Consider the following 26,607-nt stretch of genomic DNA (forward strand, 5'->3'; position numbering starts at 1 on the left):
TCTTTAAGGGGGAGCCATATCTGATATAACTATGGCCAAACAATCTTTGGCAGTTGATATAGACAGGCCAAACTGTGCTCCAGAACTGAGCTGAGTGTGGTTGGCATCTCCCTGTGCATCAGGAATCAAATAAGACTTGTCCCTCTTTATGCCATCAGTAAAGGTCATTTACAGTGCAGGGGTAGCTCATTGCAGAGAAGGCATGTTTTGGAATAGAGGTTCAAACCCTGCTCATTTTCCAGAATAGGCGCAAGCACGAAAGGCTAACAGACTTGTATCCTCACCAGTGTAATCAATGTAAAAAAAAGTGTGGTGGAGAATTAGCTCTTGACTAGCCCTGGAATAAGTGCTTGCTCCTCCCTTACCCAAGTTATAAAAAACAGATATATATATTTTTTTAAATTGTTGCCTAATTTTTTAAAAGGGACTAGAGATTTGCAGTGCCTCCGTTTTTGGATGTCCAGTTTGGGACACGTTTAAGAAGCTTGATTATTCAGAAAGTGTGGAGTACCTGCCTTAGAAACCTTTGCAGAGAGTTTCCCCTGCAAACTGCAGAAATGTATATAGACACTCTCTCTGGTCAAATTTATATAGCATAATAGGGGATCCTGTCTGATCAAATTCAGCCAACAGTTTAGGTGTTGTACAATTTAAGCTCCAACAATTTCTCAAGGCTTCCTTATATTATGGAAAACTGCACTGAGTTGCCTACTTGAATGTAGTGTAGACACTGTCAGCCTGTAGACCTGAAGTAAAATTAGAGATCCCTGTACAGTCTGTCTTTTTTTTTTTTTTAAAAGTATTTATTTATTTGGGTGGTTAACTAAAATAAGTGATTTTTAGCACACCCATAGGAAAAGGATTGTAAAAGATATTGACGTTTCTGTAGATTGAGCAACAGGGTTGGTTGGTTTGTTCATTTGACCCAATGATGCATTAAAGATCATTTTTGAGAGGGTTTGAATTTTGGCCTCAAAATATTCGCTGCTCACTTGGAACCATTGTAAGTGCCGCAACAAAGAACTCCAGTTCCTCTCGGCCTCCCCTCTCTCCCCGACACATGCGAACTGAAGGGCAGTAGGGTGCTTCTAGCCCCCCTCCCCGCCCCTCCGCCTCGTGTGCGTTGGTGGGTAGCCCTGGCTCGTGGGGGTTTCGGAGCTAGCCGCCCCTTCCTGGTGCAAGGCTCCGGGGCGGCGTGTGGTGGTACGGTGCCCCCTCGCCTCCCCCGCACTGTTCGAGTCCAGCGCTGGGGGCGCGTCTGCTCAGTCCCTACCCGGCTCCTTGTTCCGGGCCTCGGTGGGCCGAGGAGGCGGAGCTGCAGCTATACCCCGCCCGCTGCCGCTGCAGAGCGCCCGGCTTTTCCCCGGCGACCGCCGCTACCACTGCTGGCGGATCGGGGCCCCCTGCGAGGATGGCGGCGTCGCCGGCCCGGGAGCTCACGCAGAACCCGCTGCAGAAGATCTGGGAGCCCTACAACAACGGGCTCCCGGCCAAGCACAGCGCCCAGCGCGGGGGTGAGCACTCGGGGGGAGGGGGGGGGCAGGATCTGCAAGGGGAAGTTGGCGAGCTGCATTATAATTAGGAACAGGAGAAAGAAAGGGGTTGGGGGAGCTGAGCAGGAGACACAAAGGGGTCACGGGTTTAGCAGATGCATAGGGGGTTGGGCGAGCAGGATAGAGTCGGGGGGAGATAGTGCAGGTTGAATGCAGCAGAAAGGCAGGAAAGGGAACCACTTACCTAAGGGGGGTGTGAGTGTGTAAAATATAATATCTAGCAGTACAGGATTTAGGGTAACAGGGACTGAGAGATCTGGGGGGAGAAGTGCATGTTTTTTGGGGAAAAATAGAGGGAGACTGTGCAAGATGTGACTCAAGACATAGGAGACAGTGGAGGAGGTCATTTTAGGGGACAAATCGGGGGGAGGGGACAACAGTATCTTGAGCAAATCTGGAGTTGGGGCAGTGCAGGTGAGGTGGTAATAGATGGAGATGGGATTGGTGGGCCATGGGAGATGCAAAGGACTTGGTGAAGAAATTGGATGGGGAAGATGCGTAGAAGAGGTGAGGTGGTGGAATTGGGTGGCAGAACAAGACCTGCCCTGAAGATGAGATTGGGGGAGGAGTGCATTAATTGTTGGGGTGAATATTTGGGGCACAGGGCTAGCGTGGGTTAGGTGCTTGGGGAAGGGGGACAACACAGGAGATGTGTTGGGCAAGGGATTTGGCAGTGGAGGCAGAGCAGGAGTTAAGATGTATGGACTGAGAGATATTGCAAGAGCTCTGGGTGTGTGTATAATTTTAATGGTGAGGGGCAGCGTGGCATGGTCAAGTTTCTTATTGTAAGCTACACTTAGCATGTTGAGAAATGGAGAAAACTCTCTGATTCCTGTAATTTTTCTTCTTTTAGGAAGCATAAGGTGATTCATCTGGAAGTTTTCTCTGTTTTGTGGTATGGATATTTCCTTGAGGTGAAGTTGTGGTGCTTGAGGTAGAAATCTGGAGTCTGAAGGGAAATACAACTTTCCCTTTGAGTAAAGCCCTCTCTGAGTTGCTTATAGCCTCCTATACTTTGCACTTTTTGCTATGCTAGTGCTTATAGAATCAGTAATTAAATCTGAATGACAGAGGTGTCTCGCACCTTTTACATTTTAAGAACATTTGGTTGGCTTTGGAATTCTCCAGCTTGCATTAAGGTCCCATCTATACTAGAAAAACTAGTGAGTTTTGGGACTTGGTTACAACATGATAGTCCTTGTCAACTGTTGATCTTGTGTAGATGTGACCAAACTGCATTCCAGAACCTTGCTGTAAATTTGAACTTCACATGTCTTCTGTAGCATGACTTGGTAACTCAATTAAAATTTGGTTTGGTTCCATCTACACTTGCAAGATTGAACCATACACGGTACTACCATGTTACAATGTGGTAGTTTTAATAATATAGGCCAGATCTAAATAGTTTGTATTTAAAACATACAAAAAACCCTCTGAGGTGTCTGTCCCAAAAATACTGTAAATGAATGCTGGCTGAAAAGGCACTTTAGTGGTGTTGGTCTTTTTTACTTCATATTAACCAAGTAAAGTTAAGGTGTTAAGAAAATTAATTTTCTTATAGTGACTAGTGGATCTCAATAACCCTGAGACAGGAACATAAATGGTAAAAGGACCTTCCTCTCATGTGAAACCTTCCACTTTCTGCTGGACTGCAGTAAATCTTTTTGGTTTCTCTTCTAGTTCCTTTCTGTTTGATGACAGGTTTCAGAGTAACAGCCGTGTTAGTCTGTATTCGCAAAAAGAAAAGGAGTACTTGTGGCACCTTAGAGACTAACCAATTTATTTGAGCATAAGCTTTCGTGAGCTACAGCTCACTTCATCGGATGCAGCATCCGATAAAGTGAGCTGTAGCTCACGAAAGCTTATGCTCAAATAAGTTGGTTAGTCTCTAAGGTGCCACAAGTACTCCTTTTCTTTCTGTTTAACTTACTCTTTGTATTGCCATATCATAAATCATTTCTAGCTCAGCACAGGATGCATCTCTTTTTACAAAGCTGTAGTTAAGGCTGCGTGGGGTATTTGCATCAAAAACAGATCTGTTAAATAAAAAATGTATATACATTTTCACCTGATAGGGTTTTTTTCATTTGTTTGTTTTAACTGCAAGATGTCTTAAAACAGTGGGCTGAACTCAGACCTAGTATAAGCAGATCTGATTCTATGAAGTTAATGGAGTTGCATTTCATTGGGCCAAAGCTAAATTTGGCCTAAGGAGTTTAACTACATGTTTTACATGTGCTTTTAGATGATTCTAAATTAGTTAATTTTTTTAAAATGAAATGTTTAACTAGGCCATCTGTTACATCACTTAATAGATTTTTTTTGAGGTCTAGCCAACCGAGTTATTGGGCATTAGGACTTATGGTTTCAGGTTTTGTAACGTTGTAGTCAATTTTGTAAGAGGTTTCATCACAGAAACTTTTATCTCAGTTTAATTGAAACCCTACCAAGCTTAAGTCATGACAACCTTATTGGGCCAAGTGGTTTCAATAGCACTGAATTCAGTCGTGGATGGACTGCAGTTATTGTGGACTTGTAAGGCAAATATCCACAATCATGTTTACATGATCTAAAGTATCACTTTGATCCATCCATTAAAAAATGCTCCTAAAGATTGATTTATCAGATAGACTATGAAACTAATTTTTGAGTATGAAATAAATCACTCAATTAAAAAAAATTGTGTAAGAGCAATAGAATATGGAAAAAATGCAAAAGTACTTAAATATCAGTTGCTACTGCAAAAAACACTGTGGAAGACTTCACACAGTTACTTTAGCCAAACTTATATCTGTTTTCAACAAATGATAATTTGTTAGAGTGGCAGCTTTTAGACAGTTAAAGTGCTTCTTAAAAAGAAGGCCCGAAGAAACTAAAATTTCATGTACGCAATGGAAATGTGTATTAGAAATCTGTGAACTGATGATCTGCATGAATCTTCTCAAACAAAAATAAGTGGCTTCTGATGGTTATAAATAACAAGTAACCAGCTTAGACTTTTAACTGTTATTAGACTGTCCTGTTTCTTGGTAAAGTTCTGTAACTCTTCCACAGGCAAGGCCTATGTAAATGGAGAAGCGTTTTCAACAGAGCATTAAATAATGTAGAAATAAATTTGAATTCTTAAAATATTTTCTTCTGCTCATGTACATCTTTCCAGATTGGCCTACTTTTTTTCACCTTTGATAGGTTTGTTACAGTATTCTTTTTTTAAACTTTTTTTAACTGCTGTAAGTTAAGGTTTTATTTTTAAAAATAAGTATTTATAAATCCTAATTATGCATATAAATGTTTACATTAATTTAAAAAAGTGTATGTTTGCAATGAAAACTTTCACTCCTTTAATTGTTATAACCTCCAAGCTAATGCTGTGGTGGGGCACAGAACCAGAAAATTAAACTAACTAGTTTATTTTAGCCCAGGTCTACATTACAGTTTTTTAACTGAGCCTGAAACTAGTAAGTGATTTAGCTGAGTCTAAATGTAATCTATGTCTCCATGCAACATTGTTGATACTCTGTTAGGAACCATAATGCTGAGTGTTACACGTGTCCCACCATCTTTGACAGAAACAGGTTTTGTTTTCCTAGAAACAGGCTGTAAATCAGGTGTTTTATGGTGTAGGCAGGACACTATAACTATATCCGTGTAACTGCCCAGTCCTCCTTCCTCCCAACTTTTTGTGCTCACAAAGTGTATGTATTGCTGTGTGTGTGTGTGGATGGGATCCCTCCCCAGATTTTTATAGAATACACTCATTATGCATAGGGGGTAAATAGTGAGGCTGTTGTGGGTACACCAGCATGGTTGGCACATGGCTTTGTTAGTAAATGATTTGGAGAAGGGGTGTCAAAACCTGGTGATTAACATCAAGGTTACAAACAGTGTGGTGGTATTGGCTAAGCTATTTAGAATGCAAAAAGAGAAAGCAAGATAAATGGTGAAAGGAAACTTTTTTTTTAAAAGTGTGTTCAATTTAATTAATCTAAAGTGGCAGTTAAGAGGTAAGGATTTAGTTCTTTTGTCTTGATAATGTCCCTTTAAATTACTTTTATTATTTTCTGTTTATCTTTTCCTTGCTTTCTGTTTCTTTCCTGATACATTTCTAAAATAGCTTGTCTCTTCCGATGGCATACCTGTGGTTAATTGGACTTTCTTTAACATTGAGACTGGATAATAGGTAGTGGATCCCATGGATGCAGTTAAAGTGATCACTTTAGATAAGCTATTACCAGCAGGAGAGTGGGGTGGGAGGAGGTATTGTTTCATGGTCTCTGTGTATATAATGTCTTCTGCAGTTTCCACAGTATGCATCCAATGAAGTGAGCTGTAGCTCACGAAAGCTTATGCTCAGGTAAATTGGTTAGTCTCTAAGGTGCCACAAGTACTCCTTTTCTTTTTGCAAAGTTACCTTTTAGTCATCTTATCTGGGTTGGAAGAAACCATATTAGGTATCTCAGTAGACAATTAGAAATTAGAACACATGAAACACTAATCTTTTTAGATTCTGCCTTGAGCATGATAATCCAACAGGAATAAAAATCTGTAAATTTTGGACTAGTAAAAAGCACAACAAAGTACTATCTGAGACAGCTTGGTGTGAAAATACAGGGCTTTTAAAAAGTGTGTTGACTTCACTAAGGTAAAGTGAAAATAAATTGTTCAAAATGACACTAGCTGAAGTAAGGGAATAAAACTCACTAAAAGTCAACTAAGTGTCAATTTTATTTACATCCCCACTTAACTTTTACAGTAGTCTGTCTTGAAAGCATTCTGTAATTGGTTATTTGGGTGCAACTGGGTATGTCTATAATTGGTCTAGATCAAAGCTACTTTCAGGTTCAGCTGTCAGGTTGCTTTAAGTTCTGTGCATCTAGGAATCAAATCCAAGCCTGAGATTTAACTGAAAACAGTAAAATATATTAAAGCTAAATACTTCTTTGTGGGGAGAGGGAAGGTTATAGAACAAAGCTGAAAAATAAAGGCCACATTTCCTTCAATTAAAAAATAGATTTTCCTGGAGCTGTTTTTCCTGGAACTGTATATATCAGTTATTCATAAAGACAGAATTTGACAAGTTGAGTAACTTTTTTTTATTTGAGATTCATATAGCACTGTAAAAGTAGGTCACTTTCAAAAACGTAAAGACAGACATGGTCACTGCCCTGGAGAGCTTACTTTAAGAGCTTGTAGGGCCTTTATATACAGTTATCTGTATAATACCATGAAGGGACTTTAAATGGGGAGAAGGAGATGCTGGTGGGCAGCTGTAGAAGAAGATGACTACAACAGTATTTTGGATAGGTTAGAGGAGGGAAAAGAAAGTAGTGAAAGGCAGATAGCTCAGAGAAGGGAAGGTTACAGTAATAAAATGTTAGATGACCAAGCTATAGATGAGGCAAGGTAAGTGAGGTAATCTCCCTTATTGACAAACTTCTGCTGGTGAGAGAGACAAGCTTTAGAGTTACACAGAACTCTTTTTCAGGTCTGGGAAAGGTACTGAGAGTGTCCCAGCTAAATACAAGATTGAACAGATAGTTTAGCATAAGTAGTTAGTTAGCACATACTCTAAGGGACAATTCAAGGTGAAGTGGCCCGTTAACACTCCTGTAGTCATAAGACAAAAAGGGATGGTTAGTGAGTTACAGATTGTTGTAATAAACCGTAAATCTAGTGACTTTAGATGAGCTGTTTAGCACTGGGGATAGGGACGATGAGATGGACCCTGATGTCTTACAGGGAAAAGCAACAGGATTTGAGAACAATAGGAATGTGAATGGGTGTGTTGAAAATCATACCAAGATTACAGGGCTGTTTCCAGGAGGGTACTGGATTAGTCAATGCTGGCAGAAAAGAGATGCTGTGGAGAGGAATTGTGAGCAAGGATGCTCCATATTGCATATAGTGCGTTTGGGATGTCCAGGAGATAGATATCTGACAAAGAGTTGGAAATGTAAGACCAGGTGGAGAGCAGAGGTAAATTAGGAATCACCCACATGGAGGTGGTAATTGAACTTGATGTGAAAGGGAGAGAACACACAAATGAACCCTGAGAGGCTTCCACAGATAAGGAGCGTAAAACAGTAAAGCAAGTAGATCAATAAAGCAAGGGGAGAACCAGAGGCATAAAGGAGGATGACCACCATCATCCGTGTAAAGACTGCATATGGATCTAGAACGGGCAGAGCAGTGCTCGATCCCCTCACTAGTTTGTTAGTCTCCTTGGTCAAGATACTTTTGTTGGAATGAAAAGGGCAGAAGCTAAATAGGAGGGGAAATCCGCCTTGGCAGCAAGAGTAGACAGTACACACAAGAATTCTGGAGACAAACAGGAGGGGAAAGGTGGGAGGAGAGAAGGTGACAATCGGAGAGACAGATGGGGCTGAGTGAAGTTGTCAGGCTGTGCATCATAGGTGTGTAACTGTGATGACTGGAAAGAATTGGGGGTGGGGAAGCTGCTATAGGTAAGGGAGAGGGAGCAAAGTAGGAGAAGCATAGTGTAACTCTATCGTTCAAACTGGATGGCTTCAAAGACAAAGTATACATTAGAAATGCTTGGCAGAATTAACATAAATGGATGCTGCTTCAACTTGTGTACGTACAGTTTTATAAAATTTGCTGCAACATCGGCTCATCTTCCAACCTGTAGGGCACTCCTAGTTTTGAATTGCTTTTCTAAGCACTTTCTAAGAGATGTAGCTGTTATCTGTTGTTGGAGGAGAATCAGGCCAGGGTTACTGTTGCGCTCTTCTTTGTCTTCAAGATCAACATGCGTTTGCAAAACGCTGAAACAAAAATAATTAAATTTGACAGGACATAGGATGGGACACAAAATATAGAACCATCTTACCCCCTCCCAAATATTTTCAACCCTCTGTTGTGTATTCTAGTCAGAGAGGATGGTGTGCTCCTATCTAAGACCTAAATACTGCTTTAATTTCAGAGACTAAGGAGGGCTTAATAGAAAGCCTATTGAAGTTAATGGAAAGGTTCTTGTTGTTTTCAACGTGCTTTGGGTGATAGATACCCTAATACTTCTGCTGACCATAAAAGTTGATTTAAGAACCAAGTAGAAATGAGAAATGATTCATCAGTTTTAAGTATGTGGAATGGGAGAGACATTTTCACTCATAAGTGAAACGTAATTTTTAGGTAGTATGTAAACTTAAAAATAGGGTAAGACATAAGTTTCAAAAGATCACTTGTTAAATATTCCGGTCTGATTTTAAAACATTGACGCAGCATGTGCACATCTATTGTGAAATAGTGCAAGTAGGAGGAAATAAAAACATCACTTGGTTTTCCTCAGTCTTCAGAAGTGAATAATTTTAACTCCTTTATGCTCAATGTTGCTTTTAAAAGGCTACTAGACTATCCTAACTTTACTATGGGGAACCTATTCCTTTTCCTTTTCCAAAATTCGTATGGAATCTAAAACCAAATATTTGCTATGGAGTGCCAGGTTGGTACAAAGAATGCTTTTTCACATAGTCACATTTTCATCAGGATAACAAACTATATGTTTTTCCCAATTGTATTATAACTTGTGGCCATATGACAATTTCTGCCTGTTGCTGGGTAATCGGAAAATGATTTGACGGGGAGAATACACAATAACTTTCTTGGTGTGGTTACTTTTATAAGCTTGTGACTATTTGGTTAAAAAAAATCTTATTTGCTTGCATGCATTACATATATTTCTAAAACAAGACTGAGTAAAGTACGCAATATAGTCATCAAGTACTGGATTGTCGCAGTCCAGATTCCTTTTGTCATTCTGTATGGTAGTGAATATAGTAAGGTATTATAGTGTTTTTGAAATGTCAGTTTCTATTAAGAATACTCTTGAAGTATTTTTTTTTTTTTTCCTTTGGGAAGCAAGAATTATTGTAGACCCTGCATACCCTAAATGCATTGGTGGCAATTCTGCTAATCACTGCCATAGTATTAAAGTAACGCTCGCACTATGTTTTAGTGGTAGTATTACAATTTCCTCTTTAAACATTTTGTGTTGTAAACTTAATTTTATAGTTTGAGGGTTTACAACAGTGTTATCCTTTTCCTATCCCTCTTTCCTCCCTCCTTTTCATTGGGTGCACTGATAATTAAAGAGCACAGGCCATCTAGACTAATTAGATCAAATTTTTATTTCTTGTCTCTTAATTAAATTGAAAGACATTAAAGCCGACGGGGGAAGATCTCATTTAGTTGTCAAGAAACAGAGAAGGGAACAAAGCTCAGCTTCCAGTACTAAATGGCATTGTTCATCGGGGGATGTGAAAACAGGGAAGTTTCAGTTATTTTTTTTAAAAGGGTTTACATTTTTCAGCAGTTTACATTGGCATGGTGGAATTTCTTAAGCTGCATCACCTCAGCCCTTGGGACACTGGCACTTTCAATGCTGATAACTAAATGAACACATACAGGAATGTTTCTGTACATGTGTTGTTCTTTGTCAGGAGAGAAAGCTATAGTTAAGATTGTGTGAAAATCTCCGTTATCTCCTTTTTCTATATGTTTGAAACTTCCCAAAAAGTTCTCCCATTTTTTCTGAAATTTAATACTTGGTCTTAGCCAAACATGACTTTTTTCCCCCCTGGAAATGAATGAGAAAAATCAGTGTACCCGTTTTTTTGGTTAGGCGATTGTTGCAGGGAGAAAAAGTAAAAAATCTTTATTTGTTTCTGCTAAACTCAAATGTCTGAACTTCATAAGTTTAAACTTTCCAGGTGACTAGTGCTTGCTGAGGGCACATCAGTCTTCAAGCTACCTTACTACTGAAATATTTCAAGCGTAATATAGTATTTCCTCTAAGGTTAGTTACAGTATTAGTTGCAGGACTGTCGATTTAAGTAAATACATAGTACTGGAGATTGTAGTGCCTTAAAGGCTAAGGCTGAATTTAGCTTTGTTCCTCTTCCCCTCCATATGTAGTAGCTGTTACTTATTGGTAACAATCTCTTTGTAGATGGAAGGCATCCCACCAACCAACTGGGCATTTATAACTGAAGTGTTTAGTGAGAGTGGGAATCAGGGCTGCTGTTGTAATTGGGATTAGCAAATTATTCCCTTGGCTTTCTGATAGTAAAGGTGGCATATCCAAAGAATTGTGCCCATAGCGATTAGAGCATCAGATTTCATGAATATGTTAAACAGTAGGAACATAGGTTCCTAATAAAGGGAGCCTCATGAAATTATACTTGTGGGAGTAATTCTCAGTCTTAAGCACAGCTTCTTCTACAGCATCTAGCACTAGTCTGTGATGGGACACTGAGTTATGTGGGCCATTGGTCTAATCAGAATGGCAATTCATATGTTTGTCAATTAATTACATTATCTTAAAAGAGGTAATAGTGCTACATGGTTCTGAACAGTCCGTAGGTCTGCAACATGAAGACGAGAGGCATATTTACATGAGCACTTGCTGTGTGGCAAGCTGGTATGTAAATGTACAGCGTTCCAGCATGGTGTGCACTAACTGCCCTTGGGTACCCTGCTAATGTGCACCAGAAGTTCTCAAGTGTGCTTCAGCAGGGTTCCCATGGAGAGTGCACAGTATGCTGGAGCACTGTTGATTTACACCCTAGCTTGGCATGCGTGTGCTTGTGTAGATGTGCCATAGGAATCTGTGCTAGTTCAACAATATGGAAAGTGGTGTCCATCGTAACTTGCAATATGGCATTGTTCCGTGAGATGACTGCTGTGAGAAGAAGGTTGAATTTGGATTGCTCACCCTAGGCAAATGTCAGAATTTATTGTAAGAATAATTTTGAAGTCATATATGTTAGCCATACATGACATGTTAAAGTCTGGAAATTCTGTTCAGAAAGTAAAAAATCTTTTTGGTTTACACAGGCCCCATATAGAGTATACTGAGCGAACCAGCACTTTGAGCTTTCTCAGCACTTCAGCTGCATACAAATCAATTGCTTATTGTCAGTTTCTACAACTTGTATTCCAGCGCTTTCTCTGGATAACTGTTCAAAATTCGAGTTGGATATTTCAAATGAAATCTGCAAGATGTAAATCATGATACATCTCTTGGACGTTCTTGGGTCACTTCGATTTTTCCTGGTAATGATGTCTCATATCTTGGAATTTTCAGGGAACTTGTGAGAAAAGCTGACGAGAATAAATACTTGTACTTTTTCCATTTCACAAACTTCCTGTATCCCCCCCTCCTTGCTATTTGGAATTACAGTTCGCGGAATTGAGAAAGAGGAAAAATGTATCAGAAGACATTGTGGTCCTGGCTTGACAAGAACTTCAGAGCCTATACACAGAGTACTGCTTGGTTTGGTAGCTGCACAAGTTTTTACCCGTGTCTTTCTGGAGTCTTAGAATGACATAGAAATTTAAACTCCTTGTAGATTTATTCTGGTTCATCCATTTTCCTGGACAAATAGTTTGCTTTGCTTGATACAGTATTATAATGACAAATCTACACAGTTAAGGTTTGTGTGTGGCATTTACCTGTGGCATTTCAGGAAAAAGTGGAGAATTTTGCCATTTTTAAAATATTTTACTGATATGCTAATCTGTTTTTACATGTTAAGATAATTGAAAGAAAGGGTGGTTCCAGAGGAATTATAAAAGCCTGTTCTTGGAGAAAAGAAAACAGCTTCTTTTAGCTGAAATTTAGAGACACATTAAGATAGTGCTGCACAAGGGACTGTCAAGTGGCCTTTGCCTTTCATTGTAATGCTGTGATTTACTCTCTGAATAAACATATTTGTTTCCATCTGGGTGCTAATGAATATTTTTTTTAAGTAAATTGTTTTTTTCTATAGAGAAAAGAAATTAATGGCTGATGGGTTACCGTATACCTGTGAATTAAGTTGGAAAAAAACACTATCTATTTTTTTAGCCTGTTTGTTTTTTATTGTTAAAAAGGCTCTGGACTCTTTACATATGTTCTTTCTTTTTAGGCAGCCTTGTACTAAAAAATTTCATTTGTAGCCATGATGGATTGAAGGAAGGTAGCTGAATCCATACTGTTTTACCACTGAAAGTATTTCAAACACTTGCCCTTTTGAAAGGAATACTGCCAAGGTTTTCAAACCCCAAATTTAACTTGTTTTAAAGTATAATTTCATGAAATTGTCTAATTTTAAGCATATGTTTTGAGAATTATAGTGGTGATGTTTTATTATCTTACCCTCTGCTGGCTGGACAACAGTAGTTAACACAAGCACTGTTTCTAGAGCTGTTGTGACATCAATAGTGTTTGGAAAGAACAAGACAGTGCTGTTTTGGTATGATAGGGAACTCCATGATGTATTAAACAGCAGCAGTCATGTTTGTTTCATCTCCACTTGAAAAACAGAAAAGGGGATGATTAATAGGGCTGAAATCTTGCATGTTAAGAAGACATTACAAATTTGAAAGTTTTAAAAATGAGAGAAACATCTGTGTCCTTTCAGTGTAAGTGCAGAACTGAACTAGAAGGCATCATAACATATATATATATATATATATATATGCCTGTTGTTTTTTTAATATGAATGCAGATGTGTAAGTTTATTGTTCGTTGTCCACATAGCACTGATAAATGTCCAGAGATGCACTGCTTCCACTGAATCGCTCTGCTAAAGCTGTACACAAATTAGAACACAGTCCAGTTGCGTTGCATTGCATTTGCTAGGGAAGACTTTGAATGTGGAATGCTGTAATGGAATAACCACTGAGTGCAGACCTGTCTGACCAGCCACTTCCTTAGGGGCTTACACTCCATAATTGCCTGCTGTTACTTGAGCCTTTGCTTGGCATCATGTTAATTGTAAACATTTCTTTTTCTTTCTTTCTTTCAGTCTGTATGACTAATTGTCCTACACTGATTGTCATGGTGGGCCTCCCAGCCAGAGGGAAAACATACATCTCCAAGAAACTGACACGCTACTTAAACTGGATTGGAGTGCCTACAAAAGGTTCTGTTCTGCTTTCGTTTACATCACAAGGTTTCTTTTGGGACTGTTAGCTTTTTTAATATATTTCCCTGTTGTTTCTTCTTAAACTCTTGTCAATGTCCTTCAGTCAGTGTATATTTACTATCTTTATTCCATTTAAATTTCATTCTGTATATCAGCTGTCTTGTCTGATCAGTTTTTACCTTTTTCTAGACTGATTCCTGAATGAACTCTCTGCATTTATCTTCCATGTATTCACTCTTACAGTTGACTAACTTGTTTTGGTATCTGAGAAGAGATCTTGTTTATTGGAGGTATGCGGTCTGAATTAGCACTCCTGGAATCAGTTGATAACTTCGCCATTGCCTTCCTATGTGACCTTTGAGCAAATCCCTGAACTTCTCTATGCTACTCTTTATCTTTATTACATAAAATGGATGTAATAGTATCTATCTCATTGTTGCTTACTGGGTAATGTTGGTAGAGCACTTAGAGAGCCCTGATTAAGGCACAAAGTAAAAAAAAAAAAAAAAAAAAGTAATAGTTTATTTGTGGAGTGGGCAGGGATTCTGAATCTTTAGAGATGACTAAACATCTAAAGGTTTCAGAGTAGCAGCCGTGTTAGTCTGTATTCGCAAAAAGAAAAGAAGTACTTCTGGCACCTTAGAGACTAACCAATTTATCTGAGCATAAGCTTTCAGATGAAGTGAGCTGTCGCTCACGAAAGGTTATGCTCAAATAAATTGGTTAGTCTCTAAGGTGCCACAAGTACTCCTTTTCTTTTAAACATCTAAAGTTTGGAAGACTTAACCAACCCATTACTAAGTGTGAAGACTCAGTACATTACTACAGTAATGGGGGCGATATGAATACTGTAGATATCTACCTGTAACGCAGGTAGACAGCATAGCCAATGTGAAAGGTTAAACTTCTGACTGCGTATATTGAGATAAGACACTCATTTCTTAACTGCTTTTGAAGGAAAAAAATGAAATATGGAAAATGTGTTCTGGGATGTATTTAGACTGCCATTTGACTTTGTCAGAACCTTCCTATTAAGTTTAGGATTGGGCTTTTAAAATAATTATTTATAATTTTATAAATCTCTAACATTATTTGCATTGGGTAGATGATTATGGAGATGCATGTAGCTTATTGGTAGATGATAGATGCTCAGTGTTCTTGTGGAACAATTGGGTGTATATATAATATTTCCAAAATATTGTTGTCAGTTCTGACACCAGTGTCCTCTCTGATGAGTGGTAGCAAAAATTCAGGGCCTTGCAGTTTGTTTTCTAGTGAAGGAGAAATCACTGATTCAGATTCAGGGTACCTTTTAAAGTGTAACCTGCTTTTTTTATACACCTGCTTCAGTCATGAAATGAGACAGTCATGCAGGCCATTGCCTTCCTACAGGAAACTCAGGCCATCACTGCTGCCTAGTCCTCAGGGAGGAGCTCTATGTCAAGAAATGTTCCTAATCAGAGCCCAAGGCAGAGAGAAAACTCCTGCTGCTCATGCAGTCCCCCCCCCCATCCCCCCTGGAAGCTGCTTCTAACCAAAATTAACATCCCCACACAATCACAACTTGACTTTCAGGAGTCAAAACTTGCTTGCACATTAAGAAAAATAACTTAGAAGACTGTGTAACAGAGCCAGCTGGTGACATCTCCTATTCAAATGATGGGGCAAATTTAACCATTACAGTGACTTTTTAAAACAAAACTTTTTATTTAAAATAAAGTATCTAAGTGTAATATGCTTTTAAATTCAGCAAGCTATTATAGTAGCCAGGATTCCTCTGCTGCCTTTTCGTGCGTATTGGGGATGGTTATTGAGCTCAAAGAGGTAAATACTACACGCTCAACTTTGAGAAGCAAAAATCCTATGTTGGACAATACATAAGACACTGTCCATGTCCAAGACTGGGGGAGTAGATTGTGGGTCTCATCCACAGGCGCTGGCTTCCAGTTGTCCCGGGGGGTGTTCAACACTAGCTCAGCCCCAGGCTCCGCCCCCACTCCACCCCTTCCGCAAGTCCCTGCCCCATCCCTGCCCCTGCTCCACCTCTTCCCCCAGTGCCACACCCTGCCCCTCCTCTTCCCAACCTGCCTCTTCCTGTCCCAATCCCTGCTCCTCCCTCTCCCTCCCAGCGCCTCCTGCATGCCACGGAGCTGTTCTGTGGTGTGCAGGCGGCCCTGGGAGGGAGGGGAAGGAGTTGATTAGCAGGGCTGCTGGTTGGCAGGAGGCACTGCGGGGGGGAAAAGGGGAGGTTGGCTTATCAGTTGCAGTAGACAGGGATGATTGGCTTGAACTATGGTAAAAGTTCCACAGACTATCTTAAGTAACAGGTCTGTAAATTTAAATGTTTGTGTTTTAAAAATTAAAATTTTAAAATGAACTGTATATTCAGGAAGGGAATCCCTCTGTATCATCTCCATTACAAACCTTGCACCTTGTATGGTTCAATTGCTATTTCTAATTCCTGCCTAGACTGTCAGTGAGGGTTGTCCTGATAATGGCTGCTGGGGATTTACAGTCATATGACCTGTAGTCTAGTCCTCCTTGCTGCTGTTGGAAAATATATCTTGCATTTAATCTTTAGCTTCAGAGTGAACAACTTGTTATTTTGTCATCACGAATGCAATTTCTTCAGAGCTGAATCAGTTTAAAATACCTTTCCTCTGATCGAGTAGATAGCTCATGCGTTGTCTATCACTCTGTTGTCGTAAACTAACTTGATGGATGATCTTTGTGTAATAAATGTCTGGTCTTGTACTCTCTTTCACTCTGAGGTTTCTTAATGTCATTTAAAAATAACAGAATGTACTCAGTATAGTAAGATTTTATAGCCTTTAATGTGGGTATTAAAATTATTAGATTATCAAAAATCCAGAGGTCAGATGAGTGGTATCTTTTCACGTAGCTCATGCTGAATGAAATAAAGGATCTAAGAACATTGAGTCAATTAGCCTGAGGCTCCCACAATGAGAATTATTTAAAAAATAATTAGACACTTGCTTTTATCCTTTCTGATCAAATCAAATCCAAGTAGCCTAAAGGAGCTAAGTGCTCAAATTCAAATGAATTTCAGTGAGATCTGGGTATTCTGCTTCCTTAGGCTCCTTTGGATAATCCCAAACTATGTACCACATTTGGACCACAAGGTGCTAAATTAAATTGGGTTTCTTCAGTGAGATTTCTGTATTGAATAGATACTAATAAGGAAAAGGGTGCCCTAGGGAGAAGCAATATAGAATCTTTTTTCTTTTAGAAAGAATTTCATGTATGGCTAATTTTGCAAACTGTACTTTTCAGTAGTCCTTAATTTTAAAGGGCTTTGACATGAAGAAAAGGTCTGTTTCTTAAAAAATAATCATTCTCAAAGTTCTTTTCCCTCTTCTGCATATTCTTCTCTTGGGTTCTTAAAGCATGACTTGTTTGTGTGGAAATTGATACCACTCAGGACATAGATGCCATTCAGTTGGTTACTAAAGTTTTCATCGGCTGTACTAGCTAATTTATTGTCATGACCGCTAATGTTCAGCGGTATGTTTTGTCCAGGATTAAACAACTATTAATTTCCTACTCTGTGACCGTTTTCAGTGCTGTTGTCAGGAGAGTCTGAACAACAGCTCAGTAGTTAATTTCCCCTATTTCTTTACCTCCTTCTGGAAATGAAGACTGGCAAGTAACAATAGTTCCTCAAACAGAATGTTCAATCCAGATTAGTTTAAACAAATGCTCAAGGTACAGCAAAGAAAACCTATAAACACAAAAGAAGTTAAACATGAGTTGCTGTACCCAGAGCCCTATTTTATAAACTTAATTATGGTACAATTCTATTTGCCTTGTTTGCTAAGTTACTGCTGCCTTGCTTTGATCACCTGTGCTGTGACACTCCTGTTGGCAAAGACCTTTGTCCAGACACAAGACAATTGTCCTTTGATCAGTGATGGCACGTTTTATTCAGTATATGTGCAATAAATGCACTGCACTTTGTGCCCCTCTATTCATTTTGAACCTATAGGAGGTTTTTCAGGATGGTATATTCACTTGTTACTTCTTATAGAATAGAAATAAATAGGTTGTGTTCACATAATACAGTGCGTGGAAAAAAAAGTATGGTGTATTTAGCCAAAACTAGGCTAACTAATACCACATATAACTCTTTTCTCTTTATGTAATAGTTAGTCTTTGGATATTAGGTGCTATGGAAATACAATTTCACTAAAATAATTTGTGGAAGGAAAAAAGTTTATTGAAGCACTTTACAGAAATGAAATAAGTTAACTCACAACATTTCTGTAAGGAAGGAAGTAACTTAACCTATTTTGCAGTCGGGAAAACTGAGGCACAAAAAAGTGAAGTGATTTGTCCAAAGGTGCACAGAAGACTGTTGAATAGAACCCACATTTTCTCACATTTGGTCCTGTTCTAGTAACCACAAGGCTTTTCTTTACTGAAATGAGAAGTATAACTAGTTTTGTTGTCCAGGTACAGACTAGACTGATCTGTTCCTGGAGGTGAATTTGTTTCAGAACTGTCATTAAATTTGATTTTTTTGTAATGCTAATTACTTGCAGGATTATCAATCCCAACTAATAGTGACTCTTCTCCACAGAATTTAATGTTGGTCAGTACCGTCGAGATTTGGTAAAAACATACAAATCCTTTGAGTTCTTCTTGCCAGACAATGAAGAGGGCTTGAAAATCAGAAAGTAAGTTGGAATATTTTTGGCTTTACACAATGCCAGTTTAATTCTAATGATATGTTATAATTTACTATTGGGAACTGCTGAAAATTCTGATTTTGTATGCCCTGGAAACCTCTGTAGAACTATGATATCAGATACCAAAGAAATGAAACCTTAGAAAAGCAGGAGCAGTGTCTTTTGTTTGGACTGTTTAAAATTTTGGTTAACCTTTAGGTCAAATACCTTAAACAGTTGGATTTATTTAAGATTCGTCACCTCTGGCCCTTCAACAGGCTGTGAATGCCGTCATTCCATTTTACAGGGGACAAAGGGAGTCTACTTATTTATCGCCTTAGAAATACTAGGAATGTCAAGTCTCATCTACTCTGTTTTTATAGATCGTCAATAAAAACAAAGTAAATGAGACTTGACATTCCTAGTATTTCTAAGGCGATAAATAAGTAGACTCCTTTTGTCCCCTTTTTCCCACTGCCAAAAAGGGTGCATACCTATCTTTTCCCTTTTGCTGGTCATATTAAATTAGAATAGAAATTCTAAAGTGTATTTGAATATATTCCAATCAATGCTTCAGGGGAGCTGGAACTGACAGTCTTCATCTGACAGCAGGAGAACTGCTTCGTACTCTGTATGCAGTCAAGTCTGCTGGTGAATTGCGCTGATTAGCTCTCAGTTTGCTATGCCTGGGAATTAGGCAGAGGCCGGAGGGAGTGAAGCACCAGTGGTAAATACTGTGGGCAAAGAAAGGAAATGGAACTCCTCCAAAGTGTGAGGAGGGAAGTCTGTTGGTCGTGGTGAGAGAACCACTGGTATGGAGTGGGGAGAGAGTTTCTCTATCACAGAAGCAGAGATAAGGGAGGCAGATGTGCAGCAGGACAAGAGGGAGTGAAATCCTCTCTGAATTGTGATGCAAAACCAAATATTTGAAATTTGTGTTTTTTTCCTGCCATCACTGAGTCTTTCCGTTCAGTATTTTGTATTTCCCTTGCAACAAGCAATATCACTAATACCAGGAACATGGCAATTTGCAGAAGAACCTGCTGTGTGGTTGTGACACGAGATAGATGATGTGTTTCACTGGCCTCCTAAGTCTCTCTATCTTTTACTTATAGCTAAAATTCAGCTTAATGTGCCTCCATGACGCTTATTAGACTAAATGGCTGAAATTACAGTAATTGGTAAGCCACGTGATCAAGTCAGACCCGTTTGCTGTGAAGGGAATGGGAGATGTATTTAGTTATCGAAGGCTTGATTGATGCGTCTTAATTTCCAAACTCTATTAACAAGTAGCTGTTGGTATAGAAATGTTTGCAATGTAAAAGTTGTTGGAATTAAAAAGCATTCATTTTTTCTTTTATGACAAAGTTTTATCAAGAGCACAGAATATCAGTTACACTTGGAAAACAAGACATTTCACTCCAGAACCTAAAATAGACTAGCAATGCCAGTAAAACCCATTGTAGGATATTGAGCCAAATCCAGCCTGTTTGGCAGCTACTATTTGTCATTTAGGTTGGTTGTTAGCAAAAAATTGTTGCTATCTGATGGTTCATGTGAAATACAATTTCCTGGCAGATAAATTGTCCATTTCACAAAGAGTAAACAGACATTATCCATAGTATTATTTAGGTATTGAAAATCTTATTTCACTTTGAGATTATTACTAGATTTGGTCAAATAATTGAGTGGAAGGAAATTGATCTGAATGTTAGCCATTTTAAATCAAAATTGCAGGGTTTTCTATGTTCTTCGAGCCAGCTCTAAATATTGTATTGTCTCATTTGTGATTCAGTTTCAGACTAGTGGCTGTGGTTGTGTTAATTTACATTAAAACAAATACACACTAAATTTAAGACAAAATGAGTTGAGCATGCTTAAAAACGAGAAAAAACATAAACTCAGCATAGAAGTCCACAGCAAGTAGACTACTGAGAAATATCTTGAGACAAAATAGCTGCAACAATTATTCATTTTAACCTGAGAAAATGAGGCCACAACTCAAAACACCGAGCAACCATATCTACTAGAAAACCATATTAAGAGTCAACTGCCCATGGATAAGTGTTCGTGGGTGGGGGGGCAGGGAATATTTCAGCTTAAGTGGTGGTATTGTAGTATTATTTTATGAAGCTGTGAACATTCATCCAGGGTTGTAGACTGGGCAGTAGAAAATTCTGTATGTTATGTGCTGATCTGTGCAACATGTTAGATTGTTAGAGGAGGTCTGCTTTCATTTTTGTCCAAAGTTGCGTGCCTGTGATCTATGGCCTTGGGCGAGTCAGCTCACCTCTCTGCCCATTTCCCCACCTGTAATGTGGAGATAGTACATATCAAATATATTGACGACTGACTAATGTTTCTTCAGCACTTCGAAAGCAAAGAGTTGTGTAATGCTAAGCATAATTATGGATAATTAAATTAGTTAAACTAGCATGTATCTTTTTTCCTTTAAGACAGTGTGCCTTAGCAGCGCTGAATGATGTCCAGCAGTACCTCAGTGAAGAAAACGGACATGTGGCTGTAAGTTTTCTGTCTTTTTTTGAAGGCAAATTCTTGGAGTGTGGTCTCTGCAAAAATCACCAACCTGTACTGGATTATACATAATCTGATTCAGTCCAGAATCATTTCATTATGTGTCTTACATTTTCTTTGTAAATGGAAACTGGATTTATGTTGCTGCTGCATTGGTCGTTTTGTGAAAGGAAAACATGATATTTTCATAATTAAACCCTGAAATAGCCTCCCTTAGAAATGTGTGGGTGATGTCTAATGCTACCAAGCTGTGCAAGTGCTGAGGAAAGTGCCTATGCTTTTATATGGTAAGATATCCTGTTTAATCATAATATAGATGCATCCAGAACCATTTGGTATCCTACTCCAATGTTTAAATCAAAGGTAAAAATGTTTTAAAAATTTTCCTTTAAAAAGTGCCTTAATACTAGTGTTATTGCCACTCTAAAAATGCCTCTGAGAAGAAGTAGAACAAAATTACATTTAACCTGCTGAACATTTTCTTTCCTTGTGAAAGTAAAACCCAGTGGGCCACATTCAATGGGTTGTCAATTAAAGGTAATGCCACCAGTGTTGTACATCAGTGTTTTTAATTTTGCTGGCAGTTTTGGTCAGTGATGGCACAAACTCCTGTTGGAACACAATTAATATAACGGTTAATGGGAAACTACTTTGGAATTCACATGCACACACCCTTTTACTTTCTACTAAGTTATAACTTATTGGCTTTGTTTTTGAGATTTGAATCTTCAGTGTAAAAATGGTCTGTTAGAATCTCTGCTAATCTAATGCCAGTGATATGCAAAGGATTCAAAACATTGGCTGTTCATTGAAATGACATTTTAATTCTCTTTCCTCTGGGGCGTTAAGTTTTCTGCATAATTTTGAACTCTGTTTTTGAGACTGTTGACATGTGGAGCTGTCACTCAGTGTTCAGTGAGTTAGTCAAACCAGCATTTTTTTGTAAGTTTAAACCATGATTTGAAGTGTTGAAAAATAAGGACATGCTATTTAAAGGACCTTTTTTACTTTTTATGCTTAATTATAAAAATCAAAATAAATTGTAAAATGCAACCCCTTTCATAGAAGTCTCCACAAACATGAAAGTTTGCATAATAGAATTTATGTGGCTGAAGATATTTTGCATTTAGTCACCTGTTTTGCGATATACCCAAGATGTGTGCAGTTATTTCTCAATAATGTTCACCTTGTACATTCTGCTTATGAATAGGAAAATTATTAATATGATTTCTAAAGTCAGAAATGGACTATAATTCTTGCCATTTATTATAGTCAAAACCTGTCTTTACATCAGACTTGCTTTTCAGTTTTTATATAGATAATCACATTCTATTATGGAGGTTTTCCCATCTTATCTAGTTTTGAAAGCTTTTGACAGCTGGAAAACTTCTACAGGGAAATCCAATAAGTTTACCTCTTTTATACAGTTGAAACGAGTAGGAGTATATGCAGCTATTAAAATGTATGGGAGGTACATGGCATAAGTACAGGAGAGCAGAACAGGATCCCATGAGATCATGCTCATCATGTTTGTTATTGAAGTGAATAATATTGTGAGGCTTTTTATTTTCTAATGGCGTGGTATGTTAAATTAGGCACCTTTGAAAAATTCCAGCTTTAATCATCAGCAGTATTGAACTAGATTGTGTCTATCTCTGTGGGGTTTACTTTTTGAAAGTGGAGACCACTTTAGAAATGTAACTTGATATTTTCACTACTAGCATAGGTAGAGATGCTTCAGAAAAGTGAGTTCTCAACCCAGGTGCTATCTTATTTGTTCAGAATTCTTATGACCATAATCTAGTGCCAGCAAAGTTTTTGACATTGTTCCTGGGAGTGACTTATTCCTGTTTATAGTGTTTTTTTTTTTTTTTTTTAAGTTGAAGGAAACTTTTAGTTTTGGAAACTTTTATTGATCGTTTAGTGCTGTTGTCAAGATGTGGCAATATTTCAGCTCTACTATGATAGTGTTTTCTCTGTCATTTGTCTTAGGTTTTTGATGCTACAAACACAACACGAGAACGCAGAGAAACGATCTTCAGATTTGGTGAGGAGAATGGCTATAAGGTGAGTCAATAGCTAAGATGCTTGGGATATGAATATGACTAATGTGGATGCATGGTTTTGTCTTATGCTCTAGCGACATTCTGATCAGAATTGTGCTAACATCAACTAAGTTTTTAAATGGTGTTGGCCAGTAGAAATCTAGCACGTTTTTTCTGACAAGTTTAGAAAGGTGTCTTCTCCCCTCCCCCCCACCCCCCCAGCATGCTGTTTGCATCCTGGTGAAATTAATCAGTTTTATGTTTTAATCAGTTTTATGGCTCCCTATAACAGATAAATGTTAGCAATAACTGTTTCAAACATGAAAAGGAGTACTTGTGGCACCTTAGAGACTAACCAATTTATTTGAGCATGAGCTTTCGTGAGCTACAGCTCACTTCATCAGATGCATACCGTGGAAACTGCAGCAGACTTTATATATACACAGAGAATATGAAACAATACCTCCTCCCACCCCACTGTCCTGCTGGTAATAGCTTATCTAAAGTAATCTTCAGGTTAGGCCATTTCCAGCACAAATCCAGGTTTTCTCACCCTCCACCCCCCCACACAAATTCACTCTCCTGCTGGTGATAGCCCATCCAAAGTGACAACTCTTTACACAATGTGCATGATAATGAAGTTGGACCATTTCCTGCACAAATCCAGGTTCTCTCACTCCCTCACCCCCCTCCAAAAACCCACCCCCATACACACACAAACTCACTCTCCTGCTGGTAATAGCTCATCCAAACTGACCACTCTCCAAGTTTAAATCCAAGTTAAACCAGAACATCTGGGGGGGGGGGGTAGGAAAAAACAAGAGGAAATAGGCTACCTTGCATAATGACTTAGCCACTCCCAGTCTCTATTTAAGCCTAAATTAATAGTATCCAATTTGCAAATGAATTCCAATTCAGCAGTTTCTCGCTGGAGTCTGGATTTGAAGTTTTTTTGTTTTAAGATAGCGACCTTCATGTCTGTGATTGCGTGACCAGAGAGATTGAAGTGTTCTCCGACTGGTTTATGAATGTTATAATTCTTGACATCTGATTTGTGTCCATTTATTCTTTTACGTAGAGACTGTCCAGTTTGACCAATGTACATGGCAGAGGGGCATTGCTGGCACATGATGGCATAAATCACATTGGTGGATGTGCAGGTGAACGAGCCTCTGATAGTGTGGCTGATGTTATTAGGCCCTGTGATGGTGTCCCCTGAATAGATATGTGGGCACAATTGGCAACGGGCTTTGTTGCAAGGATAAGTTCCTGGGTTAGTGGTTCTGTTGTGTGGTATGTGGTTGTTGGTGAGTATTTGCTTCAGGTTGCGGGGCTGTCTGTAGGCAAGGACTGGCCTGTCTCCCAAGATTTGTGAGAGTGTTGGGTCATCCTTTAGGATAGGTTGTAGATCCTTAATAATGCGTTGGAGGGGTTTTAGTTGGGGGCTGAAGGTGACGGCTAGTGGCGTTCTGTTATTTTCTTTGTTAGGCCTGTCCTGTAGTAGGTAACTTCTGGGAACTCTTCTGGCTCTATCAATCTGTTTCTTTACTTCCGCAGGTGGGTATTGTAGTTGTAAGAAAGCTTGACAGAGATCTTGTAGGTGTTTGTCTCTGTCTGAGGGGTTGGAGCAAATGCGGTTGTATCGCAGAGCTTGGCTGTAGACGATGGATCGTGTGGTGTGGTCAGGGTGAAAGCTGGAGGCATGCAGGTAGGAATAGCGGTCAGTAGGTTTCCGGTATAGGGTGGTGTTTATGTGACCATTGTTTATTAGCACTGTAGTGTCCAGGAAGTGGATCTCTTGTGTGGACTGGACCAGGCTGAGGTTGGTGGTGGGATGGAAATTGTTGAAATCATGGTGGAATTCCTCAAGGGCTTTTTTTCCATGGGTCCAGATGATGAAGATGTCATCAATATAGCGCAAGTAGAGTAGGGGCTTTAGGGGACGAGAGCTGAGGAAGTGTTGTTCTAAATCAGCCATAAAAATGTTGGCATACTGTGGGGCCATGCGGGTACCCATAGCAGTGCCGCTGATCTGAAGGTATACATTGTCCCCAAATGTGAAATAGTTATGGGTAAGGACAAAGTCACAAAGTTCAGCCACCAGGTTAGCCGTGACATTATCGGGGATAGTGTTCCTGACGGCTTGTAGTCCATCTTTGTGTGGAATGTTGGTGTAGAGGGCTTCTACTTCCATAGTGGCCAGGATGGTGTTATCAGGAAGATCACCGGTGGATTGAAGTTTCCTCAGGAAGTCAGTGGTGTCTCGAAGGTAGCTGGGAGTGCTGGTAGCGTAGGGCCTGAGGAAGGAGTCTACATAGCCAGACAATCCTGCTGTCAGGGTGTCAATGCCTGAAATGATGGGGCGCCCAGGAGTTCCAGGTTTATGGATCTTGGGTAGTAGATAGAATATCCCAGGTCGGGGTTCCAGGGGTGTGTCTGTGCGGATTTGATCTTGTGCTTTTTCAGGAAGTTTCTTGAGCAAATGCTGTAGTTGCTTTTGGTAACTCTCAGTGGGATCATAGGGTAATGGCTTGTAGAAACTCGTGTTGGAGAGCTGCCGAGCAGCCTCTTGTTCATATTCCGACCTATTCATGATGACAACAGCACCTCCTTTGTCAGCCTTTTTGATTATGATGTCAGAGTTGTTTCTGAGGCTGTGGATGGCATTGCGTTCCGCATGGCTGAGGTTATGGGGCAAGTGATGCTGCTTTTCCACAATTTCAGCCCATGCACGTCGGCGGAAGCACTCTATGTAGAAGTCCAGTCTGCTGTTTCGACCTTCAGGGAGACATCTTGGGAGACAGGCCAGTCCTTGCCTACAGACAGCCCCGCAACCTGAAGCAAATACTCACCAACAACCACATACCACACAACAGAACCACTAACCCAGGAACTTATCCTTGCAACAAAGCCCGTTGCCAATTGTGCCCACATATCTATTCAGGGGACACCATCACAGGGCCTAATAACATCAGCCACACTATCAGAGGCTCGTTCACCTGCACATCCACCAATGTGATTTATGCCATCATGTGCCAGCAATGGCCCTCTGCCATGTACATTGGTCAAACTGGACAGTCTCTACGTAAAAGAATAAATGGACACAAATCAGATGTCAAGAATTATAACATTCATAAACCAGTCGGAGAACACTTCAATCTCTCTGGTCACGCAATCACAGACATGAAGGTCGCTATCTTAAAACAAAAAAACTTCAAATCCAGACTCCAGCGAGAAACTGCTGAATTGGAATTCATTTGCAAATTGGATACTATTAATTTAGGCTTAAATAGAGACTGGGAGTGGCTAAGTCATTATGCAAGGTAGCCTATTTCCTCTTGTTTTTTCCTACCCCCCCCCCTCCCCCCAGATGTTCTGGTTTAACTTGGATTTAAACTTGGAGAGTGGTCAGTTTGGATGAGCTATTACCAGCAGGAGAGTGAGTTTGTGTGTGTATGGGGGTGGGTTTTTGGAGGGGGGTGAGGGAGTGAGAGAACCTGGATTTGTGCAGGAAATGGCCTAACTTCATTATCATGCACATTGTGTAAAGAGTTGTCACTTTGGATGGGCTATCACCAGCAGGAGAGTGAATTTGTGTGGGGGGGTGGAGGGTGAGAAAACCTGGATTTGTGCTGGAAATGGCCTAACCTGAAGATTACTTTAGATAAGCTATTACCAGCAGGACAGTGGGGTGGGAGGAGGTATTGTTTCATATTCTCTGTGTATATATAAAGTCTGCTGCAGTTTCCACGGTATGCATCTGATGAAGTGAGCTGTAGCTCACGGAAGCTCATGCTCAAATAAATTGGTTAGTCTCTAAGGTGCCACAAGTACTCCTTTTCTTTTTGCGAATACA

General features: G+C 39.5%; 1 protein-coding gene across 5 annotated transcripts in view; it reads left to right on the forward strand.

The window, feature by feature from the left end:
* PFKFB4 (6-phosphofructo-2-kinase/fructose-2,6-biphosphatase 4) overlaps window positions 1-26,607 on the forward strand; it is a 93,735-nt gene that overhangs the window by 37,041 nt on the left and 30,087 nt on the right. For 2 of the 5 annotated variants that reach the window (XM_077823018.1, XM_077823019.1), the window contains exons 1-5: window positions 1,412-1,514; window positions 13,364-13,480; window positions 18,084-18,180; window positions 20,628-20,694; window positions 22,699-22,773. In XM_077823018.1, the coding sequence (XP_077679144.1) occupies window positions 1,412-1,514; window positions 13,364-13,480; window positions 18,084-18,180; window positions 20,628-20,694; window positions 22,699-22,773 (459 nt within the window). Of the gene's footprint in view, window positions 1-1,411; window positions 1,515-13,363; window positions 13,481-18,083; window positions 18,181-20,627; window positions 20,695-22,698; window positions 22,774-26,607 lie in introns of those variants that run through there. The other 3 variants (XM_077823020.1, XM_077823021.1, XM_077823022.1) reach the window with 2 other exon arrangements.

This window comes from Eretmochelys imbricata, chromosome 7 (genome assembly GCF_965152235.1).
Source record: "Eretmochelys imbricata isolate rEreImb1 chromosome 7, rEreImb1.hap1, whole genome shotgun sequence".
Lineage (NCBI taxonomy): Eukaryota > Metazoa > Chordata > Testudines > Cheloniidae > Eretmochelys > Eretmochelys imbricata.